Source organism: Neoarius graeffei, chromosome 6, assembly GCF_027579695.1.
Source record: "Neoarius graeffei isolate fNeoGra1 chromosome 6, fNeoGra1.pri, whole genome shotgun sequence".
In the NCBI taxonomy this organism is placed as follows: domain Eukaryota; kingdom Metazoa; phylum Chordata; class Actinopteri; order Siluriformes; family Ariidae; genus Neoarius; species Neoarius graeffei.
In genome coordinates this window covers 56642579-56662142 of record NC_083574.1, presented here as the reverse complement: position 1 = coordinate 56662142, position 19564 = coordinate 56642579, and the positions used below count along the sequence as shown (strand labels likewise).

Genomic DNA, 19564 nt, shown 5'->3' with positions numbered 1-19564 from the left:
CTTGCCTGCGACCCTGTAGAACAGGATAAAGCGGCTAGAGATAATGAGATGAGATTACTGCTGTATAATAAGAGTAACAGTACTGGTACACAGTGAGGTGGCTTTAAGGCAGGTAAACAATTTTGATTATAGCATTTCTTTAGATAAATAAGATTAGAGTAGATTAGATTTTTTAGATAAATTACATCTATAACATATCTGATCTTACACTGCAGTAATAAAATGTCAAACCCCCATAGAAAATGTTTATTTCACTGTTTTGATCCATTTGTGACCACGGCATTATCTGAAGGAAGGCTTAAACTCTGTCCACTTTAATGGGAACAGCTGTACTCCTGCTCATTCATGCAATTATTCAATAAGCCAATCATGTAGTAGCAGGGCAATGCATAAAATCATGCAGATACAGGTTAAAAGCTTCAGTTAATGATGAGAGAGGACCGACAAGAATGATGACTGATTCAAGGCGGTGGGAATTCTCAACTCAAATAACTAGTCTTTCTTTACAACCGTGGTTAGCTGAAAAGCATCTCAAAATGCACAACTGCAGAAGACCATGGGGGTTATAGTCCTGTCAGCTAAAACTGGAATCTGAGGCTACAGTGGACACAGCTCACCAAACTGGACAGTTGAAGATTGAACAAATGTTGCCTGGTCTTTTCCAATCTTCAACTGTTCAGTTTCAGCAATCCTGTGCCCACTATAGCCTCAGATTCCTGTTCTTGGCTGAAAGAGTGGAACCCAGTGTGGTCTTCTGCTGTTGTAGGCCATCTGCCTCCAGGCTTGACGTGTTCAGGCTGAGATGATTTTCTACTCACCATGATTGTAAACATTGGTTATTTGAGTTACAGTAGACTTCTTGTCAGCTCATAACAGTCTGGTCAAACTCCTCTGCTCTCTCTCATTAACAGGGGATTTCTAACTACAGAACTGATGCTCACCGGATATTTTTTTGTTTTCACACCATTCTGCGTGAATTGTAGAGACTGCAACATGTGTAAAAATAAATAAATAAATAAATAAATAAATAAAAATCAGCAGTTTCTGAAATACTAAAACCAACCCATGAGATTAAAAAAATGAGATCATCTTTATCCCCATTCTTACATTTGATGTGAACATTATCTGAAGATCTGTATCTGCATGATTGTATCCATTGTACTGCTTCCACATGGCTGAAGAAGAGAAGACAAAAGCCTTAATTTATCACACATACATTACAGTGGAACTCTTTTCTTTGCAGATCCCAGTTTGTTAGGAAGTTGGGGTCAGCCATGATACATGGCTGGAGTTGAAAGGGTTAAGGGCCCAACAGTGAGGTTTGGTGGTGCTGGGGCCTGAACCCCTGACTTTATCAGCAACCCAGACCTTTGACCACTGAACCACTACAGCCCTGAACAAGTGCATGAGTGAGCAGGTGTGCAGCTGGTCCTACACTGTCAGAACAGTAGGAGTCCATTTCTCTACCCCATTGTACAAGCTACACTAATGTACCCCTTAGGGCTCATTATTGGACCTCAAGGTAACCATGTGTACCTTTTTAGGGCCAAACAGGTACATATATGTTCCTAAATGGTATATAAAGGGTACAAATAAGTACCTGAGAGGGTCCTGCCCCATTGACAAGCCATTGTACCCCTAATGGTGCAATAATATACTTTATTTTCTGAGAGTGGCCAGATACATGTCCCTGAAAAGTTTGCTTCCTTGTTATGATACACATCAATTTCCTTTAGAGCCCCTATAAAGTCCACTAACTACATCCATCCATGCATCCATTATCTGTAGCCGCTTATCCTGTTCTACAGGGTCACAGGCAAGCTGGAGCCTATCCCAGCTGACTATGGGCGAGAGGCGGGGTACACCCTGGACAAGCCGCCAGGTCATCGCAGGGCTGACACATAGAGACAAACAACCATTCACACCTACGGTCAATTTAGAGCCACCAATTAACCTCATCTGCATGTCTGTGGGGGAAACCGGAGCACCCGGAGGAAACCCACACAGACACGGGGAGAACATGCAAACTTCACACAGAAAGGCCCTCGCTGGCCACTGGGCTCGATCCCAGGACCTTCTTGCTGTGAGGCGACAGTGCTAACCACTACACCACCGTGCCGCCCTTCCACTAACTACAGCAGAAACAAAACATTAAAACAATTGTTTCCAGATTACCTCATCTCATCTCATTATCTCTAGCCGCTTTATCCTGTTCTACAGGGTCACAGGCAAGCTGGAGCCTATCCCCGCTGACTATGGGCAAGAGGCGGGGTACACCCTGGATAAGTTGCCAGGTCATGACAGAGACAAACAACCATTCACCCATACAGTAAATTTAGAGCCACCAATTAACCTAACCTGCATGTCTTTGGAGGACACCCACACAGACACCACGCAAACTCCACACAGAAAGGCCCTCACCAGCCGGTGGGCTTGAACCCAGGACCTTCTTGCTGTGAGGCAACAGTGCTAACCGTTACACCACCGTGCCACTAACTACAGCAGAAACAAAACATTAAAACGATTGTTTCCAGATGACCTGCGTTCATGAAAGTCATCTATTATCGGTAGCCACTTATCCTGTTCCTACAGGGTCGCAGGCAAGCTGGAGCCTATCCCCGCTGACTATGGGTGAGAGGCAGGGTACACCCTGGACAAGTTGCCAGGTTATCACAGGGCTGACACAGAGACAAACAACCATTCACCTGTACAGTCAATTTAGAGCCACCAATTAACCTAACCTGCATGTCTTTGGACTGTGGAGGAAACCCACGCAGACACCACGCAAACTCCACACAGAAAGGCCCTCACCAGCTGCTGGGCTCTAACCCAGGACCTTCTTGCTGTGAGGCAATAGTGCTAACCGCTACACCACCGTGCCACTAACTACAGCAGAAACAAAACATTAAAACGATTGTTTCCAGATGACCTGCGTTCATGAAATTTTACATTTTATTCATATTCAGAAGGATATTATGTAGGAAGGGCGGCACGGTGGTGTAGTGGTTAGTGCTGTCGCCTCACACCAAGAAGGTCCAGGTTCGAGCCCCGTGGCCGGCGAGGGCCTTTCTGTGTGGAGTTTAAATGTTCTCCCTGTGTCCACGTGGGTTTCCTCCAGGTGTTCCGGTTTCCCCCACAGTCCAAAGACATGCAGGTTAGGTTAACTGGTGGCTCTAAATTGACCGTGAGTGTGAATGGTTGTCTGTGTCTATGTGTCAGCCCTGTGATGACCTGGCGACTTGTCCAGGGTGTACCCCGCCTTTCACCAGTAGTCAGCTGGGATAGGCTCCAGCTTGCCTGCGACCCTGTAGAACAGGATAAAGCGGCGAGAGATAATGAGATGAGAATGAGATTATGGAGGAAAGTCTCAAAATGTGATGTTATTGTTGGTTTTCTGTTAGATTTTATACTGAAATTTAAATCTAAAAGTCATTTTATGGGGCTGCACGGTGGTGTAGTGGTTAGTGCTGTCGCCTCACAGCAGGAAGGTCCAGGTTCGAGCCCCGTGGCCGGCGAGGGCCTTTCTGTGCGGAGTTTGCATGTTCTCCCCGTGTCCGCGTGGGTTTCCTCCGGGTGCTCCGGTTTCCCCCACAGTCCAAAGACATGCAGGTTAGGTTAACTGGTGACTCTAAATTGACCGTAGGTGTGAATGTGAGTGTGAATGATTGTCTGTGTCTATGTGGCAGCCCTGTGATGACCTGGCGACTTGTCCAGGGTGTACCCCGCCTTTCGCCCGTAGTCAGCTGGGATAGGCTCCAGCTTGCCTGCGACCCTGTAGAACAGGATAAAGCGGCTACAGATAATGAGATGAGATGAGATGAGATTGTGGTCCATAAAACCAAGTGACAAAATGACGGGGGAATCATTCACAGTGAAATAAACAGTTAGGTTCTAACATCCTCCAAAAAAACCCTTGAGATTCGGTTTTATTAAGTATGTGAATTCACAAATAATTAATTTGATGAAGTGTCGTTTGAAAACATTTTGTTGCTGTTGGAAATTTTCAAACAGGCTACAAAAACATTTGTGAGAATATTGAAAATCAACAGGTGAAGTTGTGATGTCTGTTGTTTAAAAAAAGAAAAAGAAAAAAGGAGGAAAAAAGCAGTTCTCGTCTGACTGTGTGTGTGTGTGTGTAAGACGACATTAATAGGGGACGGAACAGGGGACAGGTTGTGGAACACGCAGAACACTGCAGCCTATAAGTTAGCGGCTAACTGTGTAGCTAACTAGCACTGGAGTACTTTATAAGCAGACAGTGTTAGGGCCAGGTTTTAAACACAACAACACGGTCAGTACCGGGATTGTGTGTGACGTGAAGGTAGGTTTGTTTCTTTTGTTTTTATCACTTTATTATCATTACTGTGTGTGTGTGAGAGAGAGAGGAGCTCAGCGGCTGTGACTGAGGTGTTAGCTAAGCTAAGCTATCTGTGTAGCTAACATGCTAAGGTAGGAGGAGGGGTCTGTGGGAGAGGATCAGTGCGCGCGCCCTTATACACGAGGTTCTAAAGAGTGATGTGGGGTTTGGAGTGGGCTGCAAACAGACAACCTCCTGGATGCCTCTTTATTTCACATAAACAACTTGCTCAAGCTTGGATTTTTATTTATTCTTTAAATTGGGCTTAAAGTTCCTCTCAGACATTTCTGTGGACACTACACTACCGTTCAAAAGTTTGGGGTCACTTTGAAATGTCCTTATGTTTGAAAGAAAAGCACTGTTCTTTTCAATGAAGATCACTTTAAACTAATCAGAAATCCACTCTATACATTGCTAATGTGGTAAATGACTATTCTAGCTGCAAATGTCTGGTTTTTGGTGCAATATCTACATACATGTCAACCTTTGGTCAATCAAACCTGTATAACCAACCTCCAAAATCCGTATTTCCCTTATAAAATCCGTATAAGATGCAAATTAAAATAATTTACCTAAAATTTGAATGATAATTAACAATGATATATCCCAGTTACTTTTTTTTTTTTTAAAGATATTTTTTGGGCTTTTTTTCACCTTTATTGGATAGGACAGTGTAGAGACAGGAAATGAGCGGGAGAGAGAGATGGGGAGGGATCGGGAAATGACCCCGGGTCGGAATCGAACCCGGGTCCCCGGACCCACGGTGCAGCGCCCCATCCACCCGAGCCACGACGCCCCCACTTTTTATTCAATATTAATAACTAAACCGTTAGAATGAATACTCCAATGTTTGACAAAAACACAAAGTGTTATCAGCGTAGTTACGAAGGAAATACTTCGTTGTTTGGAGACAGGTTTCACCGAGCGGCTATTATGCACAAGACTTCATATTAGCCACAAAGTCAGAAAAATCTCCAATGTTTGACAAAAACACAGTGTTATCAGCGTAGTTACGAAGGAAATACTTCGTTGTTTGGAGACAGGTTTCACCGAGCGGCTATTATGCACGAGACTTCATTTAGCCACAAAGTCAGAAAAATCTCCAATGTTTGACAAAAACACAAAGTGTTATCAGCGTAGTTACGAAGGAAATACTTCGTTGTTTGGAGACAGGTTTCACCGAGCGGCTATTATGCACGAGACTTCATATTAGCCACAAAGTCAGAAAAATCTCCAATGTTTGACAAAAACACAAAGTGTTATCAGCGTAGTTGCAAAGGAAATACTTCGTTGTTTGGAGACAGGTTTCACCGAGCAGCTATTATGCGCGAGATTTCATATTAGCCACAAAGTCAGAAAAATCTCCAATGTTTGACAAAAACACAGTGTTATCAGCGTAGTTACGAAGGAAATACTTCGTTGTTTGGAGACAGGTTTCACCGAGCGGCTATTATGCACGAGACTTCATATTAGCCACAAAGTCAGAAAAATCTCCAATGTTTGACAAAAACACAAAGTGTTATCAGCGTAGTTACGAAGGAAATACTTCGTTGTTTGGAGACAGGTTTCACCGAGCGGCTATTATGCACGAGACTTCATATTAGCCACAAAGTCAGAAAAATCTCCAATGTTTGACAAAAACACAAAGTGTTATCAGCGTAGTTGCAAAGGAAATACTTCGTTGTTTGGAGACAGGTTTCACCGAGCAGCTATTATGCGCGAGATTTCATATTAGCCACAAAGTCAGAAAAATCTCCAATGTTTGACAAAAACACAGTGTTATCAGCGTAGTTACGAAGGAAATACTTCGTTGTTTGGAGACAGGTTTCACCGAGCGGCTATTATGCACGAGACTTCATATTAGCCACAAAGTCAGAAAAATCTCCAATGTTTGACAAAAACACAGTGTTATCAGCGTAGTTGCAAAGGAAATACTTCGTTGTTTGGAGACAGGTTTCACCGAGCAGCTATTATGCGCGAGATTTCATATTAGCCACAAAGTCAGAAAAATCTCCAATGTTTGACAAAAACGCAGTGTTATCAGCGTAGTTACGAAGGAAATACTTCGTTGTTTGGAGACAGGTTTCACCGAGCGGCTATTATGCACGAGACTTCATATTAGCCACAAAGTCAGAAAAATCTGTTCGTAAAATTACGTTATAATGACCAAATACAATGAAAAGTATTTTTCCAGTCTCACCTGTGAAAGGTAATCCCATGTGATCTCGTTTGGACGGCAAACCTGTTGGTACAGTTAAACGCAGCACATGAATGAGGCATCTTTAGTCTCCGCTTTGCCCCATCCAATATGGCGGCGAGGATGACGTATGATTCTACGCAGAAGGCGGCATCTATGTTTGTCTATGACTTCCCGGTTGGTGGGATTCTCGCAATGCGGTGTGCGCATGATCAAAAGTGGAACGAAGTCTCGCTACCACAAGATAACACGCGATTTCATAAGACTCTTTACTGGCTGGCTGTGGTGTACAGTACGTTTGTAAATGTTATGCGCTCTTTTATCATCGTGGGAATTGATTATAGCTCTAAATAAATATTGAAGTTTTTTAAAGAATCCGTATAACTTTATTTATATGCCCGTATACTACGTTTATTGAATCAAATCCGTATAAAATATGGACATTCCGTATAGGTTGACACGTATGTATCTACATAGGTGTATAGTAGGGTGACCATTTCCATAACACCAAAAAGGAGGACATTATTTGGATGGGGATGTATTTCTTAGATGCAATTTCCTGCATTCTAATCAATTTTAGGGTGAATAATGGCAAATCCCATCTGATTCATAGCCCTCAAATTTTTATGTAAACTACAGTGGCAAGATTGAGAATGGATTATTTTTATGCAAGTCACTCAAGTTTGGTGAAATCAACATCGGAATTTTGTAGGGTTAAAGATTATGATTGTGGGGAAAAAAGAGTAAGGTCAAAGCATTCATAGTATTTATTATAATTCATGCATTAGCTCTTAATTGGCTAGAACACACAGTATATTTATTAAAAACATTGTGGAGTTACACTGTCGCCTCACAGCAAGAAGGTCCGGGTTCGAGCCCCGTGGCCGGCGAGGGCCTTTCTGTGTGGAGTTTGCATGTTCTCCCCGTGTCCGCGTGGGTTTCCTCCGGGTGCTCCGGTTTCCCCCACAGTCCAAAGACATGCAGGTTAGGTTAACTGGTGACTCTAAATTGACCGTAGGTGTGAATGTGAGTGTGAATGGTTGTCTGTGTCTATGTGTCAGCCCTGTGATGACCTGGCGGCTTGTCCAGGGTGTACCCCGCCTTTCGCCCGTAGTCAGCTGGGATAGGCTCCAGCTTGCCTGCGACCCTGTAGAGGGATAAAGCGGCTAGAGATAATGAGATTGTGGAGTTAACAAACCACTGAAATTAAACTTAAGGTGCTGAGTACCAAAAAGCACAACATTTGTAGATTCTCAAAGAACAAATAGGCAACATAACCAGCAACATTATAAAACGTTTTAAAGCATTCATAGTATTTATTATAATTCATGTATTAGCTCTTAATTGGCTAGAACACCATATTTGTATTTATTAAAAACATTGTGGAGTAACAAACCACTGAAATTAAACTTAAGGTAGATATAGTAGATGTGCATTTGCACTGTCATCCATATCCTAACAAGTTAAGTTGTGAGCAGCTGGTCTACCGGACAGACTCGTGTTTCCAAGTCCCAGCCAGGGCCAGGGGGGCAGGGCACTAGGCACGCGCCAGAAAGATCATCAAAGGATAGAGCACAACGCGTTCTAGAACGCAACGCCTCACGGTGCGGAGTTCGCATTGCATGCCAAAAAACATCGAGCCATAGACTCTTTATTGTAGATTTCTAGTGTGCAGCACAGATCTGCAGTTTCCCTACAAAACGTTATTCTAGAACTCTGCTCTTCCAGTCTGGCAAGTCAATATTATATAATTCCGCTCATCGTCTCTAAAAGGAGGACAAATGTGCGTCCAGCTTGATGCTGTGCCGGACGCCGGACAAGACATTGAAAAGATGGACGGTCTGGCCTAAAGCCGGACGTCTGGCCACCCTAGTGTATAGAGGCCCATTTCCAGCAACTCTCACTCCAGTGTTCTAATGGTACAATGTGTTTGCTCATTGCCTCAGAAGGCTAATGGATGATTAGAAAACCCTTGTACAATCATGTTAGCACAGCTGAAAACAGTTGAGCTCTTTAGAGAAGCTATAAAACTGACCTTCCTTTGAGCAGATTGAGTTTCTGGAGCATCACATTATTTTGTGGGGTCGATTAAATGCTCAAAATGGCCAGAAAACTGTCTTGACTATATTTTCTATTCATTTTACAACTTATGGTGGTAAATAAAAGTGTGACTTTTCATGGAAAACACAAAATTGTCTGGGTGACCCCAAACTTTTGAACGGTAGTGTAAATGAAAACTTTATTACTGAAGGTGCAGCTTTTAGTCATGGAAGCATGGTGAGGAAACTAGAAGTTGTTGATACTTGAATAAATGTGAACTGGTGTAACACCCATCTGTTATCTGTAGCTGCTTATCCTGTCCTACAGGGTCACAGGCAAGCTGGAGCCTATCCCAGCTGACTATGGGCGAGAGGTGGGGTACACCCTGGACAAGTCGCCAGGTCATCACAGGGCTGACACAGAGACAACCATTCACGCTCACATTCACCCCTATGGTCAATTTAGAGCCACCAGTTAACCTACATGCCTGTAGGGGAAACCGGTGCACCTGGAGGAAACCCACACAGAAAGGCTCGAACCCAGGACCTTCTTGCTGTGAGGCGACAGTGCTAACCAATACACCACCCGCTGGTGTAACATTCACTTGACTAATCTGTCGTTAGTTCTTGCACGTTTTTCTTAGACAACCTTTATTGTCATTCAGTATGCAACAAGTGGACACAGAACAAAATTTTGTTGCAATTTAGCTCAGCACAGAATTAAATACGAACGTATATTAAATCATCTCATCTCATTATCTGTAGCCGCTTTATCCTGTTCTACAGGGTCGCAGGCAAGCTGGAGCCTATCCCAGCTGACTACGGGCGAAAGGCGGGGTACACCCTGGACAAGTCGCCAGGTCATCACAGGGCTGACACATAGACACAGACAACCATTCACACTCACGGTCAATTTAGAGTCACCAGTTAATCTAACCTGCATGTCTTTGGACTGTGGGGGAAACCGGAGCACCCGGAGGAAACCCACGCGGACACGGGGAGAACATGCAAACTCCGCACAAAGGCCCTTGCCGGCCACGGGGCTCGAACCCAGGACCTTCTTGCTGTGAGGCGACAGTGCTAACCACTACACCACCCGCTGGCATAACGTTCACTTGACTAATCTGTCGTTAGTTCTTGCACGTTATTCTTAGACAACCTTTATTGTCATTCAGTATGCAACAAGTGGACACAGAACGAAATTTCGTTGCAATTTAGCTCAGCACAGAATTAAATATGAACGTGTATTAAATCATGCAGCAGCAAAATAGTATAAAGTGACCTGTGGAATTGGGCAGCATGGTGGTGTAGTTCCTCACAGCAAGAAGGTCCGGGTTCGAGCCCAGCGGCCGGCGAGGGCCTTTCTGTGTGGAGTTTGCATGTTCTCCCCGTGTCTGCGTGGGTTTCCTCCGGGTGCTCCGGTTTCCCCCACAGTCCAAAGACATGCAGGTTAGGTTAATTGGTGACTCTAAATTGACCGTAGGTGTGAATGTGAGTGTGAATGGTTGTTTGTCTCTGTGTGTCAGTCCTGTGATGACCTGGCGACTTGTCCAGGGTGTACACTGCCTCTCACCCATAGTCAGCTGGGATAGGCTCCAGCTTGCCTGCGACCTTGTAGAACAGGATAAGTGGCTACAGATAATGGATAGATGGCTAGATGGACCTGTGGAAGTAGGAATTGTTCAAATATAAATAGAAATTTAGAGTTTGGATTTGGAGTTGAGGAGTCTAGTGACCTGGTTGAAAGAGCTGTTACAGAACCTGGTGGTCCTGCACCAAATGCTGCGGAACCTCTTTCCAGAGTCCAGGAGGGAGAACAGTCCACAGTGAGGGTGTGAGGGGTCACTGATGATGTTTCTGGCTAGGTGCGATGTCCCGAATGGAGGGAAGAGAAGTCCCAATGATTTTCTCTGCTGTCCTCACTATTCTCCTCACATTCTTCCAGTCAGAAGCACTGCAGCCTCCACACCACACAGAGATGCAGCTGGTTAGAACGCTCTCTATGGTGCTTTTGTAGAATGTAGTGAGGATGGGCAGGGGCAGGTGGGCTCTCCTCATTCTACGCAGGAAGTGCAGATGCTGCTGTGCCTTCTTGACCAGGTGTTCACAGACCAGGTGAAGTTGTCTGTGATGTGCACCCCCAGGAACTTGGTGCTATTGACCACCTCCACAGCCGTGTTGATGAGAAGTGGAGCGTGGCTGGGTTGGGTTTAACTCCTCTCATCTCATTATCTCTAGCCGCTTTATCCTGTTCAACAGGGTCGCAGGCAAGCTGGAGCCTATCCCAGCTGACTACGGGCGAAAGGCGGGGTACACCCTGGGCAAGTCGCCAGGTCCGGGTTTAACTGAAGTCAACAATGATTTCGTTGAGTTTGTCCACGTTCAGGATCAGGTTGTTTTCCCTGCACCAGCCCACTAGCTGCTCCGCCTCCTCTCTGTAGGCCAGGTCGTCGTCATCCCTGATGAGGCCCACCACTGTTGTGTTGTCTGCAAACTTCACAATGTGGTTGCTGGCAGCCCTGGGGATGCAGTCATGTATCATCAGAGTGATCAGCAGAGGGCTCAGGACATATTCTTTAAATATTCATTCATTCATTCATTCATTCATTCATGGTTTACTGTATGAATAATTTTTGCATGGTGTATTTTATAAATTCATTTCCTTGTGTGTGTGTGTGTGTGTGTGTGCGCTCCCCCCCTCCCCCCCAGAACACAGTAGTGTATGTGCCCTGGGAGTGCAACATTTCTCTTCAATGGCTGCTCCTGGCTCCACCAGCAACGTGCCTGAAGGATTCCACTATGAGACCAAATACGTCCTCCTGTGCTACCTTGGCCTGCCCCTGCGACCACAGTCCAGGCCTGAGGGAGGTAAAGAATAATGCAGGATACATTCTTGGTATTTCATGTAATAACTGTTCATGTGAAGAATAAAGTAAACGCATTCTTTAACTTGGGCACAGTTCGAGAGCCTGACCAATTAAAAGTTATGTCGCTGAGATTTTCGTGCTGGTTCAGAAGTGTATTATGCAATAACTACTTTCATTGGTTCTAGATTGAAGCCTTGGAGGTCAGTTCAGGAGTATGGTGCTACAGTGGTGCTTGAAAGTTTGTGAACCCTTTAGAATTTTCTATATTTCTGCATAAATATGACCTAAAACAGCATCAGATTTTCACACAAATCCAAAAAGTAGATAAAGAGAACCCAGTTAAACAAAGGAGACAAAAATATTATACTTGGGTCATTTATTTATTGAAGAAAATGATCCAATATTACATATGTCAGTGGCAAAAGTATATGAACTTCTAGGATTAGCAGTTAATTTGAAGGTGAAATTAGAGTCAGGTGTTTTCAATCAATGAGATGACAATCAGGTGTGAGTGGGCACCCTGTTTTATTTAAAGAACAGGGATCTATCAAAGTCTGATCTTCACAACACGTTTGTAGAAGTGTATCATGGTACGAACAAAGGAGATTTCTGAGGACCTCAGAAAAAGCGTTGTTGATGCTCATCAGGCTGGAAAAGGTTACAAAACCATCTGTAAAGAGTTTGGACTCCACCAATACACAGTCAGACAGATTGTGTACAAATGGAGGAAATTCAAGACCATTGTTACCCTCCCCAGGAGTGGTCGACCAACAAAGATCACTCCAAGAGCAAGACGTGTAAAAGTCGGCGAGGTCATAAAGGACCCCAGGGTAACTTCTAAGCAACTGAAGGCCTCTATCACATTGGCTAATGTTAATGTTCACGAGTCCACCATCAGGAGAACACTGAACAACAATAGTGTGCATAGCAGGGTTGCAAAGAGAAAGCCACTGCTCTCCAAAAAGAACATTGCTGTTCATCTGCAGTTTGCTAAAAATCACATGGATAAGCCAGAAGGCTATTGGAAAAAATGTTTTGTGGATGGATGAGACCAAAATAGAACTTTTTGGTTTAAATGAGAAGAGTTATGTTTGGAGAAAGGAAAACACTGCATTCCAGCATAAGAACCTTATCCCATCTGTGAAACATGGTGGTGGTAATATCATGGTTTGGGCCTGTTTTGCTGTATCTGGGCCAGGACGGCTTGCTGTCATTGATGGAACGATGAATTCTGAATTATACCAGCGAATTCTAAAGGAAAATGTCAGGACATCTGTCCATGAACTGAATCTCAAGAGAAGGTGGGTCATGCAGCAAGACAACGACCCTAAGCACTCAAGTCGTTCTACCAAAGAATGGTTAAAGAAGAATAAAGTTAATGTTTTGGAATGGCCAAGTCAAAGTCCTGACCTTAATCCAGGCGAAATGTTGTGGAAGGACCTGAAGCGAGCAGTTCATGTGAGGAAACCCACCAACATCCCAGAGTTGAAGCTGTTCTGTACGGAGGAATGGGCTAAAATTCCTCCAAGCCGGTGTGCAGGACTGATCAGCAGTTACCGGAAACGTTTAGTTGCAGTTATTGCTGCACAAGGGGGTCACACCAGATACTGAAAGCAAAGGTTCACATACTTTTGCCACTCAGAGATATGTAATATTGGCTTGTTTTCTTCAATAAATAAATGACCAAGTATAATATTTTTGTCTCATTTGTTTAACTGGGTTCTCTTTATCTACTTTTAGGACTTGTGTGCAAATCTGATGATGTTTTAGGTCGTATTTATGCAGAAGTATAGAAAGTTCTAAAGGCACAATTCTAAAACTTTCAAGCACCACTGTATATTTCATGTTTACTCCACCTCCTTCAGTTCAGCTGTCAAGTACAAGGCTGAAGAATATACAGGTTGATCATGTTTGTTTGTTTTTTTAAACTTAAGTTCCTCATACTTTTCCATGGATGCTGAATGGAAAAACTCATTGGAAGAGTTACACTACTTAAGCCCCCTCCCCCCCACACTTTATTGTAGATGACAAAGATTTAGACACATTTCTGGAGAAGGAGATCAAGAGACGAGTCTAATCCATATGAATGATGGAGATCAAAATTGAACATTAAGTGACTCCATGTGCAGGATACCTTTATAAACTTTGATTTAAGCACTGATGAGTGCTTGGAGCTACAAAGCCTTCTCTACTATCCCAACAGCTGTCAGATCATACGAAAAAAAAATCATGCACTGACATTTTCATTTATTCCCATTTATCATTCTTTATATATTTGGAATTTTTCAAAATGCCTCCTTTTTGTTGCAAAAAACCCAACAACCTGGGATGGTGGGGGGAGAGGGGCTTTTATCTGTTTTCTTGTTCCAGATAATTTCCAAGTAAAGCCTAAGTTCAAGATCTCCAACACTTAATAAATGAATCATATGTTACTTTGACTGAAATCATATATTTCTTTTCCATTAGTCATACCAACCACATGGATTATTTTATTTTGATGTGACGGTGGAATTGTTCGTGAGTCATTGGCAAGGTCTTCCAGTTGACTGGGATTTGTGGAAGTTGCATAAAATTTGATTCTCTCTGATACATCAGTGTTGAGTTGTGAGATTGTGCGTTACACCAAAATTTTATTAAAGGACATGGGACATGGATTTTTTTCTGGGTATAATTATGTATAAAGGTCATAAGAAATGCCATGTAAATCACTGCAGGGCATCAAAAATGTGAAAATCATCACATTATTCAACTTTTTTTTATACATCAGCGTAAAACAATGATTCGTTAATTAGCTAAGCGGTCACGTGACCCGTGACGTCACAAAAACTTTTCAAGGAGCCAGCGCTTGGGTATCTAATGTAAACAGGTTACCAAAATGGACACCATCGACAGTGACATTACCGATGTTTCACAGAGATGTGAAGTTAGACCCTATCAATTCGAACCGATAGCTGGAAATTCACATGAACATAGATCTTGTCTTTACTCTGATGGGTCAGATGATTCTGAGAGTGAGAGTTCATTCAATCCCCATGAAACTGAAAGTGGTCGGCTCGATAACACTTCCTGGTAAGTTAAAAGCAATTCTGCTCAAAGGCTAATGATCTGTTGAAAGAAGTATTATTTTTGTATCATACATTGAAAGTTCATCATAGATCTAGCTAAAGTCCGTTGCAAGCTAGTTTTTTTTTTTTTTTGCTGATATTTTTCGAGATTGATTGAGATACAATGCTTCCAGAGTCCGAGATGAAAACATTCAAAATGGCGAAACGAGTCAGAATTATGATAATCAATAATTGATACACCCAAAATTATAATACTAATCCTTACCGCATGAGGCCCATGGTAAAACCACACTTCCAGGAGGGGCTGCCGTCTGCCTCCCAAGCCGGCCGAGAGCGCTCCTCGTCGGGCACGGCCAGGCGGGCGAATGCCCTGGTCCGTCCGCCCTGTCTAAAAAATAATGGTACAACTCCGAGTGAAGGTATCAGTACGCTGTCGAAGCGCGCAGAAGGTGTTAGTACGCCTGTCATTATAGTGCGGACTTTCCATAGCATAGAAAATCGCCACGTTTCAATTTGTGTAACTGAACTTTGTTTCATGTCACTGGTCATATAAACCTATGTAAACAGGAAAAACGTGGAAGAGTTTGGTCGCATCTAACTACAGCCCAAAAAATACCATTGGCCATGCTGAGCCTAGCTACATTGCTAACAGGAGTGACAGCGCGTCTGACTGCGTCTGACTGACTGGGAGGTCGCAATACACCATGATGTTCAATGTATGTTAAACACTCTAAAAACGAAACAATTTTCTTGTCATCCAAGACACAAAAACTATTTTGTCGCATTCGTCATCATCACGATTCACACTTCTCCATATTCATCTACCCGCTTGTGCTGTACCCGAAAGTTTTTGTGATGTATGATCACGTGACAGCGGCTCTTCCGGTTGTAAAATATGCATATCGGAGCTCGAGCAGAAATGCCATATAATCATCACGAATATAACGATTTTGCTGAATTTAATAGATAATTTTGTATTTGTTGATGCAATTATTTCATATTTTTAATGGAAAGAAACTGATATAGCGTGCATTTATGTTTCATGTCCCATGTCCTTTAAAGTGCTGAAATAGGATGCTGTAGTAGGATGACAAATTGTTACTTTTAGCATTTCCAAGGAGAGTTTCAAGTATAGGTAGGAGCAATTGGAGAGTCCCACCTGGTAATATTGATCCCATAGGAAAAGGCTTTGTTTTTTACTGAGTTTGCAATTATGAATATTAATGCAGATTTACAAATGTTTGCTTAGCAGCGTATTCGGCTTCAAAAGCCTAGACCTAAATTGCATAGTTAAAGGTAGACTGCCTTTCAGATTTTTCACGTTTAGGTCAATTTGTTTCCCAGACACCCTATTTATATATAATATGTATATATATTACACACGTGTATGTAAAAAAAAATTTTTTTAGTGGACCGAAAGCTACTGAATTTGAATCACAGACTTCCAATTTTATTACTTTTTTTCCCCTAAAAGAACCAATTAATAAATTTAGAGCCACGTGGCCCTAAATTCTCTGCCTTTTTTTTTTCTTGCTTCACTGTGACCTCATTCAAGATACTACATCATGCATAACGTGGTGGGGTTTCCCCGTTCATCCAAGGCATTGTGGGATACAAATTTGAAACAGGAGAGAAAAATGGAGGATGTGAAAGACCAACTACAGTAACGGAAAGCGAGAAAAGGCGTTATGTTGTGAAGGAAAGGAAACGCAGGACCAAACTAATAAATATCGGCGGTCAGCGAGCACCTCGGTGTGATCAGCTGTTTGTTTATGGCCCTTTTCCACTACCCTTTTTCAGCTCACTTCAGCTCGCTTCAGCTCACTTCAGCCCGACACGGCTCGCGTTTCGACTATCTAAGAACAGCACGACTCCGCTCGCTTCAGCCCTGCTCAGCCCCCAAAACTCACACGGTTTTGGAGTGGGGCTGAAGCGAGCCAAACTGAGCTGAGTGAGGCTGGGGGCGTGAGCAGACACTCCCCTGTGCACTGATTGGTGAGGAGGAGTGTCCTCACATGCCCACACACGCCCCGCGAGCACGCTGGGATCTGTAAACACCGTAAACCCGGAAGAAGGAGAATTACGAATTAGGAGAATTTCTGAAGCCTTATGCGCCTCGCCTCATCTATACGCTCTTGCCAGTATCTGTTGGCGTTGTCGGTGACAACAAGCCACAGCACCAAGACCAGCAACACTAACGACTCCATGTTTATTGTTTACTCTCCGGGTCGTGAGACTACCGCTTAAAAGCTCACTGATGTCACTGTTTGCGCCGCCTAACGACATCACGTGACGTCCACCCACTTTCGCTAACTCCACCCAATGTGTCCACCCACTTCCAGCCAGCACGGTTCAGCGCGGTTGTAGTCGAAATGCAACTCCAACAGCCCCGCTCAGCTCGACTCAGCCCAGCTCAGCACCGCACGGCTCAGCCCTACTCAGCCACGTTGGTAGTGGAAAAGTGGCACTAGTGACAGAATGATGGAACTGTCAGTGCACGGTCAAAGGTAAACCTGTAGATGGCAGTAACACAACACTGGATGCCAGCTGCTGTAAAACCCGAAAGATGAAGACGACGCAGGTAAGCATGCGCACATGGACTTCCTCTGTCTGCTTGACTGCGCGAAGCGAGAGATTTCATGCATGTTATTTGCTAGGGAATCCCCTCAAATTGAATAACTTCCCAGCCACAGACTGGCCTTTTTTTTTTTTTTTTAAAAAGATATTACAAAAATAAACCTATCACAATGACCAAATTTCAGAGGGAACTAAATTTCACCGATTTTATGAACTCAAAAGGCTGTCTACTTTTAAGTTGCAGACTTTTTACCATCAGGTACAGTTCTACCATCAACAATGAAAAGTGAGCGCACCTTTCTAATGGTAGTGTACTTTCTGGCAAGCGTACTGTAACCAGCACGTAAGAACTGGGCACATCTCATCTCATTATCTGTAGCCGCTTTATCCTGTTCTACAGGGTCGCAGGTAAGCTGGAGCCTATCCCAGCTGACTACGGGCGAAAAGCGGGGTTCATAGTTGATAAATTGTGATTTGTCGTAATTTTACTAACGAATCTGAAGCCAGATTATTTTGAGGTGTTTTAAACCGACTGCCCGAGACTCTTCGAGGTCATTTGTATGTAGCAGTTGGAGTGAGTGGAACTATGGAGGGAGACAGTTTTACAGCTGAAAATATTTGAGGGTCTGGGGCCCAGGCATGAATACTAACCCAACCAGAAAGGAAGGAAGAGATCAAATATGTTCTAGAAGGGAACATCTGCACCGTCTGTGGAACATTAGTGAAAAGCAGAAACAAACATTTGGTGAGTTGGTTCTGTCTTTTAAGAGAATAGATGATATTCACTTCTTAGACTATGTTAATCAGAGCAAATGAATAGGCATGGTATGTCCACTCAGGCATATCAGTATGTAGAATAGGACTGCCATGTGTTTCTTTTGCTCCTGTTTTGTTCCCGTGAGCTTCTGATCCCTGCTTTCCACTGTCAGTTCAGTCACTGCTGAATTACTCACACGCCACTTGATTACAGTGCAGCTGAGCTGAGAGAAATCCCACCAAGCACCATCTCGCCATTGTCACTGAGCAAATACCTCCGGCTCGTTGTACTGTTTTTGATTACATGACCCTTTGGTTTTAAAGTAGAATTTGTTCTGTTGCAGTTACAGCCACACCTAGGACCAAGTTTATTATTATTATTATTATTATTATTATAGGACGTGTTAAAGTATGTTCAAAATCAATGAATTGAGGGTTTTCCACATGCTTTTTAATTTCAGTTTGGTGAAATTGAATCATGCTGTATGTTTTCAGTATTCACCTGAACTAATGATAAACCACTATAAATGCAGTAAATATACAAGTTTAAAATGGCAAGTTTTTGTGATATATATCTCCTATCATTATCTCTAGCCGCTTTATCCTTCTACAGGGTCACAGGCAAGCTGGAGCCTATCCCAACTGACTACGGGCGAAAGGCGGGGTACACCCTGGACAAGTCGCCAGATCATCACAGGGCTGACACATAGACACAGACAACCATTCACACTCACATTCACACCTATGGTCAATTTAGAGTCACCAGTTAACCTAACCTGCATGTCTTTGGACTGTGGGGGAAACCGGAGCACCCGGAGGAAACCCACGCGGACACGGGGAGAACATGCACACTCTGCACAGAAAGGCCCTTGCCGGCCCCGGGGCTCGAACCCGGACCTTCTTGCTGTGAGGCGACAGCGCTAACCACTACACCACCGTGCTGCCCCTAACTAGAAATTCTTACTGAAAAATATTTTGAAATTAATATAAAAAGCTAAAATACTGTAAGGAGCAACTGTGTGTGCGTGTTCAACCTTGTCGGTTCCTTTTTCAGCATTTTACTGTAAAATTGCAACGTTAAAAAAAATAAACTAGAAAAGTTTTGAGGAGGGAGGGAATCTAGTACCCAGCTTGCATTTGCGTGCGCACTTTTTAAATTTGTATTTATTTAATTTTTTTTAAAATAATTGTGAACGTGTTCATGTTCAGATTCAGTCAATCCCATACTAATTGGTATATATGTGCCATCAATTGAAGTGACTGACTGATTAACCCCAAATAATGTATAGCTGTTCCTATGGATCCTTTTCACGTGACGTCACGACAAACGCGGCCGCCATTTTGGACATGTACTACCAGTAGTTTACCACAGCCAACATTGAGGAACGGCAGCAAAGAAAGTTTTTACTTTTAGCAAGACTTCCATCATGCCACTATGTTGTTGTGCACCTGGATGTAGTAACCATCAACAAACAAGGCAAGGGTTATCATTTTATCGGATCCTGGTAGATGCTGACCGACGGAGAAGATGGATAGCGGCATACCAACGCTTGTGTAGTGACCACTTTGTTGGACGTAAGATAAAATTAGCCAGAAAAGGCATTGCATTGCTGTTAACATTCCATTCTAGTTTACTGTAATTATGATCTGGCAGCTATTTACACCGGATCCAATGTAAATAGCTGCCGGAGCCAATGTCCGAGGTT

At 43.3% G+C, this 19564-nt stretch overlaps 1 protein-coding gene across 1 annotated transcript in view; it reads left to right on the top strand.

Moving 5' to 3' along the window:
• The first annotated feature begins 4156 nt into the window (after positions 1–4156).
• The window catches only part of bcl2l13 (BCL2 like 13), a 60425-nt gene continuing 45017 nt past the window's right edge, over positions 4157–19564 (top strand). The window contains exons 1-2 of the mRNA XM_060923909.1: positions 4157–4321; positions 11303–11461. Coding sequence (XP_060779892.1) covers positions 11347–11461 — 115 coding nt within the window. The 5' untranslated portion in view covers positions 4157–4321; positions 11303–11346. The remainder of the gene's footprint in view (positions 4322–11302; positions 11462–19564) is intronic.